This window comes from Anser brachyrhynchus (genome assembly GCF_964034855.1).
Source record: "Anser brachyrhynchus genome assembly, chromosome: Z".
Taxonomy (NCBI): Eukaryota; Metazoa; Chordata; class Aves; order Anseriformes; family Anatidae; genus Anser; species Anser brachyrhynchus.
The window spans coordinates 15779954-15800518 of record NC_137697.1 but is presented as its reverse complement, the minus strand read 5'-3'; the positions used below and the strand labels follow the sequence as shown (position 1 = coordinate 15800518).

The 20565-nt window shown below is 40.0% G+C and overlaps 1 protein-coding gene across 1 annotated transcript in view; it reads right to left on the bottom strand.

The window, feature by feature from the left end:
- Positions 1 to 1111: 1111 nt before the first annotated feature.
- The window catches only part of RAB3C (RAB3C, member RAS oncogene family), a 143054-nt gene continuing 123600 nt past the window's right edge, over positions 1112 to 20565 (bottom strand). The window contains exon 5 of the mRNA XM_080573442.1: positions 1112 to 9461. Within this exon, the coding sequence (XP_080429568.1) occupies positions 9274 to 9461 (188 nt within the window). The 3' untranslated portion in view covers positions 1112 to 9273. The remainder of the gene's footprint in view (positions 9462 to 20565) is intronic.

The window sequence follows — 20565 nt, the reverse complement described above, 5'->3', positions numbered from 1 at the left end:
ATAAAATGAAAATGTTTTTTCTTGAGCAAGAAACACCTGTTGCTGAAACAGGTGTTATCCTTTTGGATCATCATTCTCATTTACCCATCTGTGATTTTCTCTAGTCTGCTTCTATTTGTTTAAAGCCCCAACATATTCCAAATAAAAGCAATGCAAAAATACCCTAATTCCAAGGTATAAGTCAGAAGTCCGCCTGTTTCTTCCCCATTATCTTTTACTTCTTATTCCTCATTGTCTTTTTTTCCACTCAGCCTAGTAGGCAGAGAAAGTACTTTGGGGCCAATCTCACAGATCTATCGCAAGAGGAAGGTGCTAAGTTTGCTGGTAGCTGGGAGGAACAAGGGAATTTCATTCTCAGAGGTATTTCATTCAATGACAAGAGCTAGTGCTGGAAAGATAAGGTCTGTGGATCAGGGCTTTGAGCTGCACAGATAGACCCCTCAGAAAAACCTCCCCGTGGATATGGGGTCCCAAGTAATATGCTAGGAAGCTCTTGGTGTTGAGTGAGAACTGGGCATTAATCAGGCAATGTTTATTTGTTTATTTTGCAGATGAGATGTAAACATACTAGAAAAACAGGGGGACTTGACTGAAGCATAATGGAACAACAAGAGAGAGCATGAGATAAAGGAGTTTGGTCTGCTTTTTTTTTTTTTTTTTTTCTTTTGGGTGTTCCTTTGGGGACCCAGGAGTTGGACTTGATGATCCTTGTGGGTCCCTTCCTACTCAGATATTCTATGATTCTGTGATTCCTGTGAGCAGGAGCTTTAGCAATTTGTATAGCAAAAAGAAAAAGTGTATGCAGCTAAAAGAAAAAAACTTCACCTCCTGCTGTAAAAGGCCAACGTACAGGCTACCACAACAATGTGCTTTGGTAGGAAAACGTCTAATCTTTCTCCCACAGAATCTTAGGGCAAATCTTCAGTAAACTTTGTTTACTGAGAATTAAGACACACCAGTGCTGTTGAGGGGATATTCAGCAGTTGTGGCATTATTGTCAAAACTTAGTTTTTGTCTGTTTGTTTGTTTTGTTTTGTTTTCACAGTTATAGTAGGTGAAAAGAAATAAAGAGAGAGAGGATAGGGGTAAGACCATGTCACCACAACTGAGATATTCATGAATATAGTCTCTTGTATATTTATTGTAATCATAAAAGGAAAGAAACCTTCCAACAAAAAACTAAATAAACAAAATCCACTTGGTATACAGAAGTCACATACAAACAAAATATCCAATGGAATACACACAGTCTCTACGTTCACATAGATTTTAAACTCTGCACATGGATAAAACTTGTACTTCACGTTCAGACAAGAGCTCCCATGGATGGATGCAGAAGATTCACAACATTTGTCACCCAGCAGCATTTTAAACTAACATATTTTTTAGAACCACAGTCACTATATTGCAGGACTAGCAGGAGGAGGAGGGACAGATTGAGTCTCACCCCCTCACAAATGTATCCTAAGCAAGTACTTCAACTTTTCTTCAAGAACAATTCAGCAAGTAAGTTAGCTTGAAGGAGCCAGAACAGCTACATATTTTCAAGGTAAGCATTTGTCTTTGTGTATATATTTATATGAGGAATAATAAAAATACTAGGTAAAAATTTCTGCCAGCCCTTGAACAGTCAGGTCACTTAGCAATAAAAAATTTAGGTAAATCCTCAGTCCTGTAGCAGCCTGTATATTCACTTAAGTGGTACTTCCTATTATGACTGTTACTTATCTCCTGCTCAGCTACAAAGATGTCCAGGATTTCCTTCTTTTACTAAGCAACCCCAGATTTCTCTCAAAATATGTTTTCATTTTACCCTGGTCTGTGTAATTTTGCAGGTGATCTCTTGGCAGATGGTATACAAAGAGGAAGAATTTTAGGGGTTCTTCGGTTCTTTGCAGGTACTGTCCTGTGCTACTTAATGTAATCTGTTTACTTTGCTTGCTTAGAGAAACTATGTGAAGACATAGGAAAGGAAAACCATGCTACTGGTTTCCAGTAGGCCTTAGAGTTTGATTCTTTTCTTGATCAGGCTAATTTTAAAAAATATAAAAATCAACCTTGTACATTGTCACAGAAATGCATCAGGTCAAACTAAAAATCTACTTATGTACCTTTCAATGTGGTAGTAATAAAAATTTTTTAGGAAAATTGTTCAGCAAAGCCAGTTACTATCCTTGGCCCAGACTGAATGGCACAGCTTTACTTAGCAAATTTCCAGGGCTTATTACACGCTCTCTTTGAAACCAGTAATGTAGCAAGAATTAACAGAATAAACTTCTCCTCTGCAGATTCCATAGTCACTGCTGGGAACCACTCACAAATAGGTGATTTGGGGTTTAAAGTCTCAAATGTATTTTCTGAATAGTGATGGCCTTGCTTGTGTGCTTACAGAATTATTAGAAATATGCAAGGATAAGAGGAAAGGAATTAGAAACGATTGGATGTCTCCTTCTCAATTCATGGCTAGATTTTGAGTTGCACTTGTAGCCATGTAGACTGAGGGCCATGTAGCTGTTGAGTGAAGTGTCTGGGTGAATATATTTAAGGATATAATTCCATCTTTAAGATCTAGAAAAGTTAAGAAACTTAATTGTTATAAGTGACTAAGGTCATTGTGCACTGTGCTAGACCTCTCTGCCTGTGACCTTCAAGCTGTTCCCAAATATGTTAACTCAGGGCACCAACTGAAGTTTGCCAAGTCATCTGCAAGAGTATTGGATACTCCTATTTAATATTTCAGGTAAGTATTATGAATTAACTGTATCAGATTAAAGAGAATACACCAACATAGTACTATGTAATACAGGTAAACAGATAATGTAACTGATAATGCTTTGTAACGCTGAGCTCTAGGAGGTTCTTTTAATGCTTCTAGAGAACATGCTTTAAAAATATATGCAGATAGTTTAGAAATGGTTACAAGCATCTTCTGACTGAAAGCGTTGTCCCACTAGTGTCGATGTAATGTGATCATTTTCAAAAAGGCTGCTCACGATTCTAAAAGTAAAATTGACATGCACTTGCAGTGAACAGACAGACATCTTTTACCATCATCTCGTATATGAAAAATAGTTTAAATGACTTAAGAATAGAGTAATTTTACACTACACTGGTAAAGCATTTGCTATATAAATGTTACTACAAGACACATAGCGCTACTGGAAATCTTAAGCCACACAGGCATCATCAACAGCTTATCACACATACATGACACTTCTCCCTTTCACACAAGTTTATATACACTGAGTAAGTCATTAAATATTGCACTTATTGGCCCATGATTCCTCAGTTTTGAGGTATTCAAAAAATAGAAAACATATCTATTTTTATAACATATTTTCATGCAACATTTAAGACATTTCAGTTTCACAAATACTAGTATATAGGTTAAACATCCTGACAGTCCAACTGAGCCACAACACATCTGACATTACTGACAAAATATTAAACAGCAGTTACACCACAAACAGTTCATTTAAGACTAATTGCAGGTACATGTCAGAATTACTCAAGGAAATCTATCGCCAGAAGTGGTAAGCAATCCCTAGCTTTCATTTCTGCATGGTATGCATGATCCTGAAGTTACTGGACTTCCACTTTCCCCCAGCCAAATCAAATTCCAGGTAATTCACTCTATAAATGATAAGCCACCTACACCTGCTGCAACCACGGTAAATAATCCTATGGTCTGCAGACATAACCCATCTGATTCTGGTGTTAATGAGAAGTTCCAGATAAATTCTACTGTGGCATTTAGGGAATTCTGCACTGCACTTGAATAAGTAGCAGTAGGAACTGAGTAAGCTTCAAAGACATACCACTTCAATATGCATATTACTCGTGTGTAGTTACAGTTTGTGATTCAATGAACATCCCCATATAAACAAAGTAAAATAAAGGAAGGGGAATAAAAAAAAAAAAAAAAGAATGAAAGGAAAAAAGCTTACATTGCAAAGATAAACTGCATTTACCCCTTCTTAATAAAGAAAACTGGTGAAAATCATTCAAATAATTGAACTGAGTTGCCTCTTTAAATGACACTCAACAAATGGTGAGTCTTGGGGAATCTGGAGTCAGTCTGTACTGAAGAGACTATGTGTATGGATTAAATGGTGTAAATCAACAAAACTTTATTCCGTGTTGGCATAAGTGAAGACACGTTGCTTCACACCCCCCTGAGGGTTCATCTGTGAGGATTTACATACTCATGGTCTTAAACTGCTAAATCTGTCATTCTAAAGAGGAACTAGGTTCAAAAGCTGTGTGTCTAAGAAACAGGCCAAGGAGGAAACTGTCCTAACAGTCAATCAGCAGAACAGTAATTTAGTTGATGCCCTTAAATATGCAGGTAAGAAAGCTTGCCCTTCCTGAGCTTATATACAAAAGTATAGTTTAGGGGAGGGATTGTTTTGTGGGGGGTTCTTCTGGAATGCAAATGCAGCATCTCTCATCTGCTGTTGCAGAAACAAAGGCATCATCATCAGGTGCAGAATTTGTACCACCATTTTTTTTTCCTCTAGAACTGACAATTAAACTGAAAGCATTCTCAAAGTTAGGATCAAACTCCAGCAGATTTTGTGTACCGTGAAATAGCACTTCTTTCCTAAAATGAAGAAGTTGCAGGTGGTACAGCTGAATATACAGACCTGAGCAAACTGGGAAGAAAACTTAATCTTTCAGACTGATGCTCTGGAAAGGCCACAGAGATGTAGTTGCTCAGGTAGTTTCTCTAGGCATCACATTAAGTATAAGCACAGAGGAACAAACAGTTCCAGGTAACAGTCACATACACAGCTGTTCTGACAGAAAGAGTATTTTTGGACAGAAAATCAGGCTACTTCATAAGTATTCCAAACACCAAACAAACAGGTCAAAATAAAGAAAAAACAGCAGCAAGAACAAAAAATATAGAGTAGTAAGTTAGTTGCGCTGTAAGGACCAAAATGCTTGTGAACATGAACTCTTATCAGAATCAAAAGCATGCATCTGAAGGTTGAACCCAACAAGGCTTGCTAGCTGTCTGGCTGGTCGGTGCCACGAGGCACTGCAGGAGCTGGTCACATCCTGTGCTCCCGTGTGCTATCCCAAGGAATTTTCTGAGAACAAGTTTGATCATGCAGCAAGCAAGACACTATCAGAGCACGTTAAGGCTGGTGTATTATCCATGCACAGGATTACCCCACTGCTAAAAGCGTTAGTCTAGATTGTAATTTGGAAAATGGATTGTGCAGTGATAGTTCAGCTGGCACTATGGAGCTCAAGAACCTCTGTCAAGAGGCATCTAGACTCTCAAAAATGCAATACGCCCTGTGTGTCAACTGCTGTATCTCATCAATTGACCTACATTTTGGCTGAAAAGATCATCTGTGGATGGACCAGTAAAGCTCCATAACAATCAGTCCTATTTCTGTGCCGAGAGTGACAACAAATTAGTGCAAATTGTATAAGTATTTTTTCACCAAAAATTGTGATGAGGCTGAAAATAGTTTTGCATATCTTGTCCCAGGTTTTCAATTTAATGATCCAGAGCTCTTGTTACAAATAAAGTAAATTTTTTTTTTTCTTAGCCTGATTCTTTTTCTTGACAGAACTGTACCACAACAGTGTTTAGATTAGGGATCTAACCAAACCCTGCTTCTGTCTCCTCCCATGACTAGTGCACAATCAGCGACTACTGGAATCTATGAAGAATGATCCACTTGTTGTTTAAATTTTGATCCTTGGTTAGGTTGTGATGGGATTTCCAAAGGGCTCAGTATTAATGTACCTCTGCTCACATTTAAGAAATTTGCAGTTCTATCACAGAAGTCAATTGGAGCTGAATTATAATGACACAGGATTCAGTTGCACATCCTACACTACGAAACAGGCCAAGCCATAATTGTCAGCAGAATGAAAATCCCACTTCTGCTTGTTCCCCTAGAACTGAAACTAAAATTTTAGAATGCCTGGGGAATGGATAGTAAGTTACTTCCAAAAGCCTTTCTGTCTGTGTTCCTCTGCAATAGCCAGGTCCCAGCTGAGGAAGGTGAAGTACTGAGATTATCATGCTTCTCAATAGCCAATTCATTCTACTGGATGGAAAATCAAAACCTATTTTTCCAACCATAGGTAACCCTGATTGTTCACTACAGTTATACTCAAACATCTAGGCATTTCCAATTTCAGAGGAAGGGCTGGTACGCTAAAGCAGGTTGGATGGGACATCAGCAGGTCATCCAGCACAACCTCCTCCTCAAACCAGTGCCAACTGAGAGGTCAAAGCAGGTTGCTCAGAATTTTATCCAGTTTGGTCTTGAAAACCTCCAAGGATCTGATGTGAACACATTAAAAATTAATTTTAATTAATCTGACTAATTCTGAATTCTATTATAAAGTCTGAGTGTCAGTGCAAAGATCCTAGGAGTTCTTATCTAGTGGCTGGGTCTCACATTTCTATGACAAAGTCTGAGTGTTAATACAAAGATCCTAGGAGTTCTTGTCTAGTGACTGCACTCCTACTTCAGGTGAGCCTTTTCCTCACAACACATGGCTGGCAGTCTGATGAGCAGCTCTGGCAGCTTCCTTCCCCATCCTTCCCATCCCATGCAGAAGATCAGACATGTTGAAAGCCTGGCATTTTATTTGTCTCAGAAAAGGGAAGGAGAAAATCTTACTCTCTGATTTTGTTGTTACTCTTCTGACCAGTTCCTTGATGCAAAATGAAAAGCAATTAATTCATCCCATACAAGTAAAGAATAATTTATCTATCGCTCAACTTCTTTAAAAAGATATATGCTGATAATGTACTACCACCACTGACTAAAAACTACATTGTCACAAAGAGGCAGTGAGAGTCTGGAATTCATTGCAATGGAGTACAATCAAGGTGTGGCTGTAGCAAGGTGTCTTGTGAGCTTTTTACCTTGTTACAGTGTGCACAGGACATAGCCGTTTTGAAGCCAGCACCCCAGAGCAAAGCTGAATATTTGCACTTGTAGCAGTGTTGCATTATCCAGGACATGCCCAAGCTTTTATAAGATGTAGTGATGTCCTCCTTTCTCCTTACCTTGCTTTGCCTACACCTTTTCTAAAGGGCTGAGGGCTGCAGATAAGTGTTATCTCAAGGCTTCCCTGCTCGCTTTTCTGCAGCAAGCACAAAGCATAGGGCAGAGAACTAGCTGCACTCTCACACAAATCTCCCTTGGTTTCTTACCACTTCTCTTTTCAAAGCAGCTGGTACCTAGTGGGTGAAGAGGTATCATTGAAAGTCTCTCAACACAGTTACCAGTGTGCTGTCTTAGACAGGAGAGAGAAAAGCATTATCCCCATAGAGAGGCAGGGTTATGGTTGGGGTAGCATCTGCCTCTTCTAGCTGACTGCTCACTGATCCAAAGAGGAAAGCAGTTTTTACTTTTTCTTTTTAAAATCAAGCATGTGAAGGCTCAGCCTCTTTGTCTACTAGAAAAATAGGTGTTTAAGGAAGCTAGTTAACAGGACAGACATGGTTTAAACCCTATACTGAAGAAAGAACATCCTTTAATTTGAATTAGGCAGCCAGTGTAGCCCCCTGGTGGCATATCCATTTTGCATGTGCCTATATGCCTTGTTTGAAAGTCAGTTTCACTATGTTAAAGTTTATGTAGTGTATTTAACCAGTAAAAATAAATAAATAAATAAATAAAAGTGGCCTTTTTCCTATCCTTCAGGAGCTTCTATAAATTACCTTTGAAAAATGAATGTGTATAGAAGGATTTCTTTGCAGTTTCAAGCAGTTTTCAGTACCATTTGTTGCTTTCAATTTTTTGTCTTCCTATGTTTTCCTGTTGCAGACAGCCTGAGAAATGTCAGCCCTGTCCTAAAGCCTGTCTAATAGGAACAATAAAACAGTTAATGCTTTCTCAATTATCCAGTTTAGTTTAAAAATGTCACTGTGACCCAAATAAAGCAGCTGTACAAAGCACTATAGGATATAGATGTAAGAAACTCCAACCAATTACTAGAGTACTTTTTTAAATTGTCAAATATGACTATTTTTAACACTTTATAAAAATAGAATTTGTGTGCTTTGTCCTGCCTTTTGTTGATTGTGTATTTCACAGCCTTTTCCTGATTTTATAGATATATTCAGACTAACTTCAGAAATAATATCTATTACTCCTAGAACTTTTGAAAATTTTGGAAATTTCTGATTGCCTTGTCAAAAAAAGATACCCTCATCAAAATAAAAATGAGTTCAAACTCCAACTCACTGACATCAGCAGCACTTCTACAATAGGTCTGAGCAAAATAAAGGTATTTGCAGCTGGTATGGTGGTGGCTGCCTGAGTGACTGAATGGGAGATGAAATTCCTGAAAGCTTAAGTGTGTCGGTTTGACAGCAGTAATGACAAGACAGTTTTTGACTATGAACAACTAAGCAAAATGGATTTGGCTGTTTCAGGGGTAATATCAGTACTGGGTGTTTAATATCTTAATTCAGGTGGAAATGAAAAGAGCTGGTCAACCCTCCTCCACTGGGACAGATACTACCAGGGTCTCTGTATGGTGGAAGGAGAAGTAAAGTTCCAGAAAGGTGTTAGATAGATATGCAGGTCCCACAGGAATGTAAACGTATTAACTAGCCAGACAGGATCAAGTACCTGATATCTCTGAAGACCTGCACTGAACACCCACATCCAATTGGAATCTCAAAGGGATGTCTGGTGGCTTAGGGTCCAGGAAGGTTGGAGCTTTGTTCCTTCTAACTTCTGCAATTTACAAGCAGCCATGATGTGTAACTTACTGAGCCCAGACTTGTCAAGGCAGTATGCTCCAGTAAGTGTACCTTATACAGATGATCCAGACAGAATGAGTGACTGGCTCTTTAAAGCGATATTTCTAAATTGATTTTCAGTCAGGAGGAAATATAAATGGCATCGGGAAGCTTATTCTAAAATATCTTACCTACTACCCTAAGGATTCAACTCTAAAATTTGAAACTGATGAAGCAAGTCAATTCTAGGTAAATATGGTCTGAGGGCATGGCACCAGCTGAAGTAAGTGTAATGTAAAACAGTAAAAAGAAAGGAGAAAATAATAGCCATCTTGCATGCAAAAGCCAGATGCTAAAAACTGATCATCCTTTCAAACTAATAACATTTCTATACACATACTCAACCAGTTGCTGATGTAGAATAAAAGACTTTTCTCCCAAATAAATTAATAAGATAGTATAAATAAAGGCATATAGACCATTCATAAATACTCTATTGGCAACAGAATGCACTGGAGCTGCCTTTGTTGATAGCTGCATTAACAGCCACAGTTGGGTTGCTGTGGCGGAGGGGTGTCCTTTAGTCGTGTGTTCTGCTTGCCAGCAGCAATGGTGGGATCTGTCTCCAGGCTTTCTGACATTTTGTCACAGATGATATCCACGAGTCGCTCAAACGTCTGCTTGACATTAATGTTGTCCTTGGCACTTGCTTCAAAAAATTCAAAACCTAAGAAAATAAACAACATTTGTAAGTTTGATGTATATTGCGTTATCTCCAATAAGCACACAAACTTCTCTCGGGCAAAGAAGAGTGATGAGACACACGGAAAGTAAACATATGAGAGCACACACATAAAACAGTGATTTTACAAGAGCAGTTAAAATTGTACCACAATCAGAGTAACTACATTAGTGTTATTTGCTTTATACAAAATCAGATAAAATCAAGACTGGCCCAAATACATTCCTTTAAACATATTCTACTTTAAAACAATTTAATCTAAAAACTGACACCAATCTGAGAATAGTATTAATTTAGAAATGTTCTCTATATGTAGCCTTTGTGAAGGAATAATCTACTATTCCATCTCTAGCTATTAAGTTCCTCTGAGCATTATTCACCTGGAAAAAGCCATTTCCATTGTGTCATTAACCTGGTGCAAAAACAGATGACTCTATTGGGAAACAAAAAGGTAAAAAGGCAGATAAGGCAAGCAAAGCTTTGTTTGGTACCTACTTGAAATAAAGGTAAATCTGTGGAGCAAAACATGAGCCCCCAGCCACCAAACTAAACTAATAAAATAATTTTTTGTTGTTGTTCTTTTTTGTCCTTAATTCATTTATACAGAAAGACTTTTATCTATCCATTCCCAATGATTACCCCAAAGGTAACAGTCAGAGCTAACATGAACATAGAAGCCTGTAAGGATCAGAGCTAGCTTTCCTAACCTCTGTCCTCTGCCCTGATTTGTCCCAAGTGTTATCTCCCACATCTGCTTTCTTCCAGGTTTGCAACTTGCTGGTTAGCCTACAATCCTTCTACCAGAGGTTTCTGCCAGTGCTGGGTCTTCTCTATTCTGTATTTCTTTGCAATTTCGTTTCCATTTTTAGTTGTTTGTTTGTTTGCTTGCTTGTTTGTTTATTTACTAAGCCTCCCCCCCACACCCCACCCCAACCACCACACACGCATACCATGCTCCATCTCGTCTCATAGTTACCACATTGACCACATGAGGACTCCTTGTTAATATAGAAGTTTCTCCTATTTCTGTCTTTCCACTGCCTCAGATTTCAATATCAAGAGAGTTTACAAAATATCTAATCCACTAAAAATCTATCAGTGAAAATTTTTACTGTAAGAAAAGCTTTACATTTTCTGAACTATTTTGATTCATTCTGATTAATGCTGAAAAGCAATGTGCAGCTACCACCACGTTTAGTAAGAAAATGTCATTAACTTCAAACTCTTGGCAGAAAGGCAGAAAACAGCTTTTCCTTTTTTCTTTCTTTCTTTCTCTCTTTTTTTTTTTTTTTTTTAATGTCATGTGTGGGCTAATCTTCTATTTCCAAAGCTACTTGAAATTTAAATTCAGCTACTCAGATAATATTAGTTCCATATATTCGATAAACAGGATATAATGCACATATGCACAGTCCTATAACCAGGTAAGTGGTTGAGTACTAGCTTAGATCTACAGAAGACAATTATATTTAACTTGGCAAGATAACTCAGCATGAGCCAATAACAAATGCAAATTCTGTGTTCTGAATATTCTTCATATTTTTAGTTTATATAAGGTGCCTTTTTCTGAAATGTCACAAAGTGCTAAATTATTTAGATGCATAGGAGCTAAACGCAGGCCAAAGTTAGTACTTGTAGGTAGTTTCAATAATAAACCCCTGGAGGTACAAACATTGTAACAGGGATTTAGTCAGACAACTTCTAATAATATCAGCAAGAAGTGCTAGGACAATATTCCAGGCATGAGGATACGTTAGCTTGAAAACTTTTCCTTTCTACATTTACCTGAAAAGCAGGAAAACTGTGGGTAAAAGACGACATACAGAAATCATACACTGGGAGTTGGTTTGAATCTATGTCTCAAACCATTTGTTTGTTATAGCTTAGCTGGGCTGACACAACACCTTTCCTCTAAAAGGGAAGGAAAATGTGGAAAGCCAATGTAACCTCACTTGGTGGTGGCTTCAGTGCTTCTGCAGCGCTCTGTTCAGGAGAAAACTTTTCAGATCTGTTGGGGACTGCAAGGGGGAAAAAGGGTCCTCCACATTCTCAGTGCTCTGTGTTGAAACTCAGCTGTGATTCTGTAACACAGCAATACAGTCAGATCTTCCCAGAGCTCTTAACATCTGCTCCATGGGAAGCAGAAGAAAAGCAGCTGTTCCAAAGAAGTTAGATTTGATTTCAAGTGTATGTCTGCACTGCAATCCAAGAGGATGACTGAAGGCCGTTATCTCACTCAGACTCTATGAGGAACCTGAGCAGTGGCAGTCAGACTGCTCTGACTAGAAGCAGGTGCTTGCTGTGCTTGTGCAAGCTGAATCCAGAACACTTGGATTGGTCATAACTTCAATAAAATGGCATAAAATCAGGAGCCACTCCCTGGGATGCTGAGAACATCACACTGTATTTACGGTACAAACAAGGCACAGCTGTGACAGAATATAATTATTGCTCTTTAGATAACAGCTCTCTAGCCTGACCATCGTTCAGCTCTGTCACCTCCTATGATCCCATGTGTAATATGGCAGCACTTGAGCCCATTGCATGCTTCTGCTCTTTTTCTTCTCAAATAAGTAAACAGAGTTGAAAGCTGAGCATGAAGTGAAAAAGGGGGTTTAGTGCCTAAACTAACCCCCAACAAGATTGTTGCTTTAGTAAATATTCCATTCCTTGCCAGCTACAATATCTTTCATGCAGAAAATAAATAAATAAATAAATATCTTATTGTACGGGTAACAGTGATATAAGAAAGGGATAAGAAAAGACATGAGAGGCTTAAGAAAGGGATAGCATAAGCACTATACCCTCACTGTTTGAGGCTGTGTAGACAGAAAGAGGAGAAGGAGGAAGATACAAGCAGGACAAGAGGGCAGAAGGGTTGAGGCACAATGGGGTTATATTTGAGAGTTGCAACACTAAAGCCTTAGAGAAGATGACAAGAAGAATAAATTAAGACATTTCTAAGGGGAGCAGGTTTTAACAGGAACACAGAATACCTAGCACAAGAGATGATCATGAAATGGCAGGTAAGACAGGTAGACAAGATCTGGACAGAGGAAGCAGAAAAGCAAAAGAAAAGTGTCACAAAAAAGAGAGGACTCCTACGTCAGGAAATACTATAACACAGACAGAATCAAGAGAACAGATCCACTACCACAGTAAGGACTTTCTACATAAAAACACTATGAAAAACAAACAGGCCCCCCTCTTTGCAAGTAGAATGGGGCTTATAGAGTGTTCAAGAACAAAAAATATTTATTCAAATAAAAATAGATATCACGGCTGTAATGAAGTCTATGGTATTTTGGTTATGATTTTGATATAAATAGGAAATTATTGTTACAGTAGTGCTATAGCTGGTTATCAGGCTTTGCCTGTGTACACATTGTATCTGCTTAGTCCTCAGTTTCCTGGGTGATCAAGGACCTCCCCAGTTAGACCCAGCAAAGATGAGATGATACACTGATTTGGAACAATGCAGTGACCCATGACAAGGTGACCGAACTCCCAGCTTCTTCCACAACAAAATATTTGCCTTGTTCTTTACAGACACTGTACGGGTGGGAATTTTAGTCACTCCTGGAGATTCCCCTGAACAGTCCTGGCTGTGCACAGGGCAGTTGATAGGCACTATGCTTACATGTTTTGTTAAATACCCTGCGTTGAGAACATGGCTGTTCCAGTAGGTTCCCCATAGGCAGCTTCTACTGTAGAATGGATTCAGCTGCACATGGGTAAGATAATTATAGATGGTCTGTAGAAACTGTTCCTGCAGATGCAGAAAGGATCACACAGAACAGCCTTTTGTAGCCAGTCAAGAAATGGTTTGTGCGCATTTTAAAATAATCACTTCCAACTGATCATGGCATGTACTGGAGAGGTGCCATAGGACGAGCTGGATTACAAGAATTCAGCAGAACAGTTCTGAGAATCTCATCTAACGCAGCTGAAGACACCACTGCAGGGCTCAGTACTGGGGCCAGTTTTGTTTAACATTTTCATCAACCATCTTGATGAGGGGATCAGGTGCACCCTCACTGAGTTTGCCCATGACACCAGCTTGGGTGGGATTGTTGATCTGGTTGAAGCTAGGAAGGCCCTGCAGAGGGATCTTGATAGGCTAGATCGATGGGCCATGTCCAGCTGTATGGCATTCAACAGGGCTAAATGCTGGGTACAACATTTGGGGCATAATGACCCCTTGCAGTAGTACAGGCTTGGGGAACAAGCCTGGAAAAGGCTTGGAAAGTTGCCTGGCAGAAAAGGACCTGGGGGTGCTGGTCAACAGCCCGATGGACATGAGACAGCTGTGTGGCTGGCTGGCCAAGAGAGCCAACAGCCTCCTGGCCTGCACCAGAAGCAGTCTGGCCAGCAGGACTAGGGAAGGGACTGTCCCTCTGTACTCTGTCCTGGTGAGACAGATGGCACCTTGAGCACTGTGTTCACTTTGGCACCCCTCGCTACAAGAAGGACATTGAGTTGCTGGAATGCATTGAGAGAAGAGCAGCAAAGCTGCTGAAGGGCCTAGAAAACAAGACCTATGAGGAGAGGCTGAGGGAACAGGGGTTGTCTCGTCTGCTGAAAAGGAGGCTGAAGGGACATCTCATCACTCTCTACAACTACCTGAAAGGGAATGGTAGCAAGGTGGGTGTCAGGCTCTTCTCTCAGGTGACAAGTGATAGGATGTGAGGTGACAGCCTCAAGGTTCTCCAGGGGAGGTTTACATTGGATATCAGGAAGAATTTCTTCACAGATGGGCTGCTTAGGCATTGCAATGGGCTGCCCAGGGAAGTGGTGGAGTCAGCATCCCTGGAGGTATTTGAGACATGTGGCTGCGGCCCTTAGGGACATGGTTTTGTGGTGGACTTGCAGTGTTAAGTGGATAGTTGGACTTGGTGATCTTGAAAGTCTTTTCCAACCTAAATGATTCTATGATTCTATGACCCTTGCAACAGAGGATCTCATCCATCCTGCACAAAGATTCGATTTCCCATGTATTACCTTCAGCAAAGATTTCATTTATTTATTTTTAACAGAAGCCCTGTGTCTGAATGTCTGTAGAACAGTTTCAAAGAGATAGGGGGCATTTTCACCTAGCAGAGTATGTCTAGAAAAAATATTTCAGAACAAAGTGGAAAGGTGTACAACCTCCTGAATTCTGATTGCTTTTCATTTTGTTACAGAATAATTTGCAGATGTTTTTCCCAGTGACCTTTCCTCTCCTCCTGACTCATTTTTCAAATATTTCACTAATAGTGCTTAGAGACCGTGAGCTTCTAAAATGCCTGTGTTTGATGGCTTCAGATCCATGCCTTTTAATACTGTCTTCAGTGTGTTTTTTTTTTTATTTGTATTTTTTTGTGTTTGTTTGTTTTTCCTGCTGCTTGTTATTAACTGAGAATAAAGACTTTTTGTGTGAGTATGAGGCTGAAGTGAGGCAACTCCCTGGTGATGCTGAGGGCAGCAGAGCTCAAAGAACAGCATGTTCCCACCACCCATAATGATCTGTACTGCAGAAGTGGAAGAGACTGAGCAGAGCAGATAACTACAAAGGTATGACAAAACCCAAAAGGCAAATGGGTTGGAAAGGCAGAATGGAGCAGAAAATGAGAAGATCCAAAATATCAAAGTGCTGTCTGACCATAAGAACATTGTGTGTGGAAGATGCAGCAAGAAGCATCATCTAAAACCCTTTGCTGTTGTTTCACTCACTTTTCCCTTTGCTGTCTGTACACTGTTCTGTCTCATTTCCTTATCTGCCCCCTGGTATTGACTCAGAGAAAGCTGTCAAGCTCTCAGCAGCCCCTGCAGCACGCTACAGCAGCAGGGATCAGCCAGGACACTGTCATGCTGTTGTTGCTCACCTGGTGAGCTACAGAGCACACAGAGTAGTTAAGTTAGCCATTGGTAAGCATATGAACAGCCTGAAATCCTGATTTTTTTTCCTTCTCTGCCTTCATCAAAGCTCATTAAAACTTGTTTATGCCTGCTTTCAAAAAAAAAAAAAAAAAAGAAAAAAAAAACAGAAAGGAGAGCTGTGTGCAAAGAGAAGAACATTCTGCACTTTCCTGAGAAAAAGTGACATCAAGAGGACATGCTAGCTAACCAATTTTAAGCACAGTTCCACTGCCAATAGAGGCAAGAGCTATGTTAGTGTTTCACCAGTTGATCAGAAAGACCTTCTGGTTTCAGAGTGTTTGTCCATAACCAAGACAATTTTATTTCTCCCCCCTGATGTTATGCTGTGTTTAACAGATGTCCTCAAGGCTGCATTCCTTTGATAGCTATCCTTTCGTGTAGGCAAGCTTGAGCTGTGCTCCTTAGTGCTGCTCTTTCCAGTGGCGTGTCCAACCCGATATTTTCAGGAGTAATACAGTATTGAGATGGCTGAGCAAGAAGTGACTGCAGGAAGCTGCTCACTTTGTAACTTAGCAGCGTATGACTGGCAAAGTCCAGGAAGCCATCGGAATGAATCATTTAACAGTCATACTGCATAAAGGAGACGAGCTAATGGTGCCTTATTTTCCTGGGTTTGCATTCTGTGGTTGGCTCTGAGAGGGCACTGACAGGCAGTTATCTTCACGCCTGCTGTGAATAGTACCTAATAAAGGTTTGCATCCACATTGCAGGCTGTCAATCGAGACAACTGCAAGACCTTTCTTCTCTGCTCAGCTGTCCACTTCCTCAGAGCTCCTGATATCCTAGAGACCTCCACCCCTCTCTCAAACAGCAAGACAGACACAAGTGGCATCACTGCAAAGGTCACCTCTCCCAGGGAATGGGGCTGAAAGTAGCTGGTGACCGTTGATGTTCTTCAAAGCATCTTCTGCAACTGCAGCTATGCTAGAAGATCTGCATACTGTGTGCTCTGCTTTGCAGGCCAGCTGGATGGGACCTGTGCTCTCCAAACAAGCTCAAGGGCTAAAATATTTTAAGAAAAGTATTAAAACAACATTAAACCCCTAAAGAGGACTTTGCTATTACTATCTCAGCAAAGAGCAGTGACTTTGATTGTGACTTCCAGATACCTTTTGAAAGAGTGCATTTGGGAGATAAATTACATTTGTGGCAAAGAATTTTTGTTTGCTTGTTCACATGAGACTTTTGGTGAGCAAACGCAATCCCTCGCTCCTCTTTGTCATTAAGTAATGCATCTTGGAGTCTATCAAAGCAACAGCAGGCTGGCATTTCCCCCGGTAGAACAAACATCCTGGGGACAGGTGCTTCTGAGACTTCAATTGCTCTGCCAATACCCCGTGTGTGCTTTAACTAAAAGAAGCCTCGTGTTTTCCAGTGCTGTCTGTATCCTTCCTCTGGCACTAACATTTGCCTTTTAAACGGAGCTAAAAAACAGTGAAGGGTGGAAATAGGAAAGAGGCATATTCCTGCATAAACCAATTATTTTCATTTTTAATGGAAAGTTAGCCTTCTGCACCACGGCCTCCAGCCAGACACACAGGCAAAACAGAACTTGCTGTTCTAGTAAGCCATGTGCTGAGGTGCCAAGTCCCACTTGATTCCTGATTTAGATGTCAAAATTGGAGCCCTAAAAACGCCTCTTTAGTTATTGCTTAAACTCATAGATGCTTAATATTCCCAGAACTCATGGCGCTTATACCCCAAGTTCCTACAGGCAAGTAGGTTCACCCCAGTCCTGAAGCAAGACCTGGTGTCTTGTGCTGAAGCCATGACAGGATTCAGAAACCGATCGTGTCCCTGCCCATCTCAGCAGCAGACCTGGGCACCCTGAGTTCAGCATGAGGCTGGCTTCTGCCTGCCTTTGCAGAAGGGAATGCAAGACCTCGCTTAGGACCTGTTTGATTTTGGTTTTGGACATTGTTTGGTGGCCTCTGGGAGAGACAGTGTGCCAGGACACATTTACAAAGCAGGTGAGTCTACCCTAAGGCACGGTCAGAAGTGCTGCGTGCTCCCCAGCCCTGGGTGATCCTGGGTGGCAGGATGCAAGGAACGTGGAGGCACAGAAACTCTGGGGGAAGGTGCACTGCCCTGAAAACGGGTTGACAGAACATACAGCCAAAAGCACATTTTAGCAGGACATCGTTTCTGTGGTACAGCAGCTCAATTTCCCAGACTCTTAACCAACCTTAGCCAAAAAGGTGGGATAGGACAAGCAGGACCTTACAGCAGAGGTGGCCAGACACTGGGGACAGATCGTGCTGTATCCCCCTCATACTTGCTGCAGCATGAGCACAGGTGGCGTGGCTTGGACCTGTGGGCAGGACTGTACTGCTGCAGCAATCTTAGGGGCTGTGGCCTTGACAATGCATTTTACCTTCTAATGACAGAACTTGCAATTAAAAACTAATGAGTGCTTAAATAATTTGCAGGATACACACAAAACAACAACAAACAAACAAAAAAAAAAAGAAAAAGAACTGTACAGACGCAAATAAACAATCAAAGGCAATACATACAAAATTATCTACCCAATTTGCAGGCACAGCAAAATGGAATAAGTAAATGAGGAAAGCATATGTAAAACTACATATGCAACCTTCCATTTTTGTGTGCAGTTACTCAGTGTCTATTCAAAGCTCTGCACACACCTCTGCCTGCTAAGCTTTTGCCAGAAAGTAGATCACAATATATCATACAGACTACAAATAAAAAGAACCAAGACATTCATGCCATCTGTGAGTCATTCTTTTCATTTCTGTTCTGAAAAGTGACACCAAACTTTTACGAAGCTTTGAACTCAGCTGAGGTGCGTGAGATCAATGTATCAAAAAAGCCATGTGAGAAACACAGCTGGTAAATGTGCAAGCATTTTTTATTTTTTGCACAAAATTTCAAGCTTGTTCTTCCGAAATGCTTAATGCATGTAAGTGTTGACTATGTTGGGGTTTTACTCAATAGCAAATCCACATAGTACTTGGAGTGAACATTCATGAAATAAGAAAATGGCATAAACATTATGTTCCTCACCCCCTTCTTTTTGAAGTGATTAGTCAATAAAATTGTCTCAATGTGATTATTGTGAACACTAGATTAATTGTTTTTCTGTACTGGCTGATTTGTCACGTTTCTATATTTTCTCGGTATGATAACTCTGTGAGGTAGACGTGCATGACTCAGACGAATTTATTTGATCCTGTCTGTCTTCATCTCATTCTAATATTACTTTTTAAATGATGCTAATATGAACTGATTTCTCAAAAAAAAAGGATGTATCACTTACAAAGAGTACTAAATAAGGTGACAAGGAATGACTAAGGTGTGAAATGCTTTTTGTACCTGGAACGATGAAATAGCTTGAGAATTTCAGCCTTGAGAAAAAGGAGGGATATGACAGAGGTACAGTGCAGGTAATGAGAGTATTTTTCACTGTTTCTCAAAACATTACAGTTAAGAAACATCAGGTCAAAATAGCAAGTGGCCAATTCAAAGCAAAGGCAGAAAACTCTGATAAACTGTATATATTTATAGAATGCCGTGGACTGAAAGATTTTATATGACTTTAAAGAGATCATTGGACAAGTCCATAGAAAAGTGTCATGAAAGGACTTTCATATAGTCATGAAAGTCTCACTGCAAGAAGGACACAGAGGTACTGGAACTTGTCCAAAGAAGGTCAACAAGGCTGGTGACTGGTCTAGAGAACAAGTCTTATGAGGAGCAGCTGAGAGATCTGGGATTGTTTAGCCTGGAGAAAAGGAGGCTCGGGGGAGACCTCATTTTACTTTACAGTTACCTTAAAGGATGTAGTAGCAAGGTGTGGATCAGGCTCTTCTCCCAAGTACCAAGAGATAAAGATGAGGGTAAACAGCCTCAAGTTGCATCAGGGGAGGTTTAGATTGGATATTAGGAGAAATTTCTTTATGGAAAGGGTTTTGTGGCACTGGAATAGGGTGCTCAGAGAAGTGGTTGTTTCACCATCCCTGGAGGTCTTCAAGAAATGTGTAGATGTAGAACTTAGTAGCATGGTTTAGTGGTGGGCTTTAGGTTAAAGGTTGGTCTAGATGATCTTAGAGGTCTTTTCCAACCTGAGTGATTCCCTGATTCTATGAAAGATACTGCCTTTGGCTCATAAGACCCCTGAACACAATTTGCTCCAGTCTGGGAAATATCACTATTTGCTTCCCCTTTTATACCCTTCACAAGGCACCTACTTCCATTATCCATTACCGTAGATAAGGTTGTAAGCAGCTTGAAGCTATGATCTGTGGTGATATGGGAATTGTTGTGCTCTATCTCATTAGCTACAAGTTTTAAAATATGTAAATGGAAATAAGACAAATTCTGACTTCATAAACATTCTGTTCATTTGCCTTCAAGGTCAGATCTGTTCAGAAAATTTCTCACAATTAATTTTTAGAAATCCAGTTTTGTTAGCAATTCCTTATTTCTCTTCAAAACTCCAATTAGCACTGTGAGAGGAGCTATTCTGAGCTAACACGGGATACGTGGCTAGTTTAGCCAGGATTTAACAGGTAACCAGACCTACTGGTGGTTGGTCTAAAACACTTGTTTGGGGATTACGCTTTAGAAATAAGTCAGTAATGATACATGAAGAAATGACTGATTACAGCTCCTTAATATAATTGCATTCAGCAAGGAGTTCAGCAGCCACAAAAGTGTTCCAATTTTCCAACAGAAATCAAGGTTCTTAACTATATTTGCCAGAGGGTTAAACACCCACTTTTTTTTTTTTTTTCTGACCTTTTGAAAACCTGGCCCAAAATATACGTTTTCATTTTTGAGAGGACTGCACATGAAACAGGGCTCAAAATAAAGCCTCGCTTGAGAACAGACTGTTTAAAAATATTTTTTTTTATACAGGAGTTACATGTATTGTGTTTGCTTATAAATATGGCTGTAATCAACATTACAGACTGCACCATACAGACAGCTCAGTCTTAAAATTTCTTGCAGGACACAAAAACGTATATGATTGTTTCTGAAACTTGTCTGCAAAAGAAGTTATCAACTGACTGGCAAAGAAAAGACAGTCCTGCATATGATACAACTCAATGCCCATCAAACTAGCCTACATTGCCTGTGTACTTACTACAATTCAGTTAAACTCATTCTTCTGCTTTTCCTAACCCCATCTCCCAGTCATTGGGCA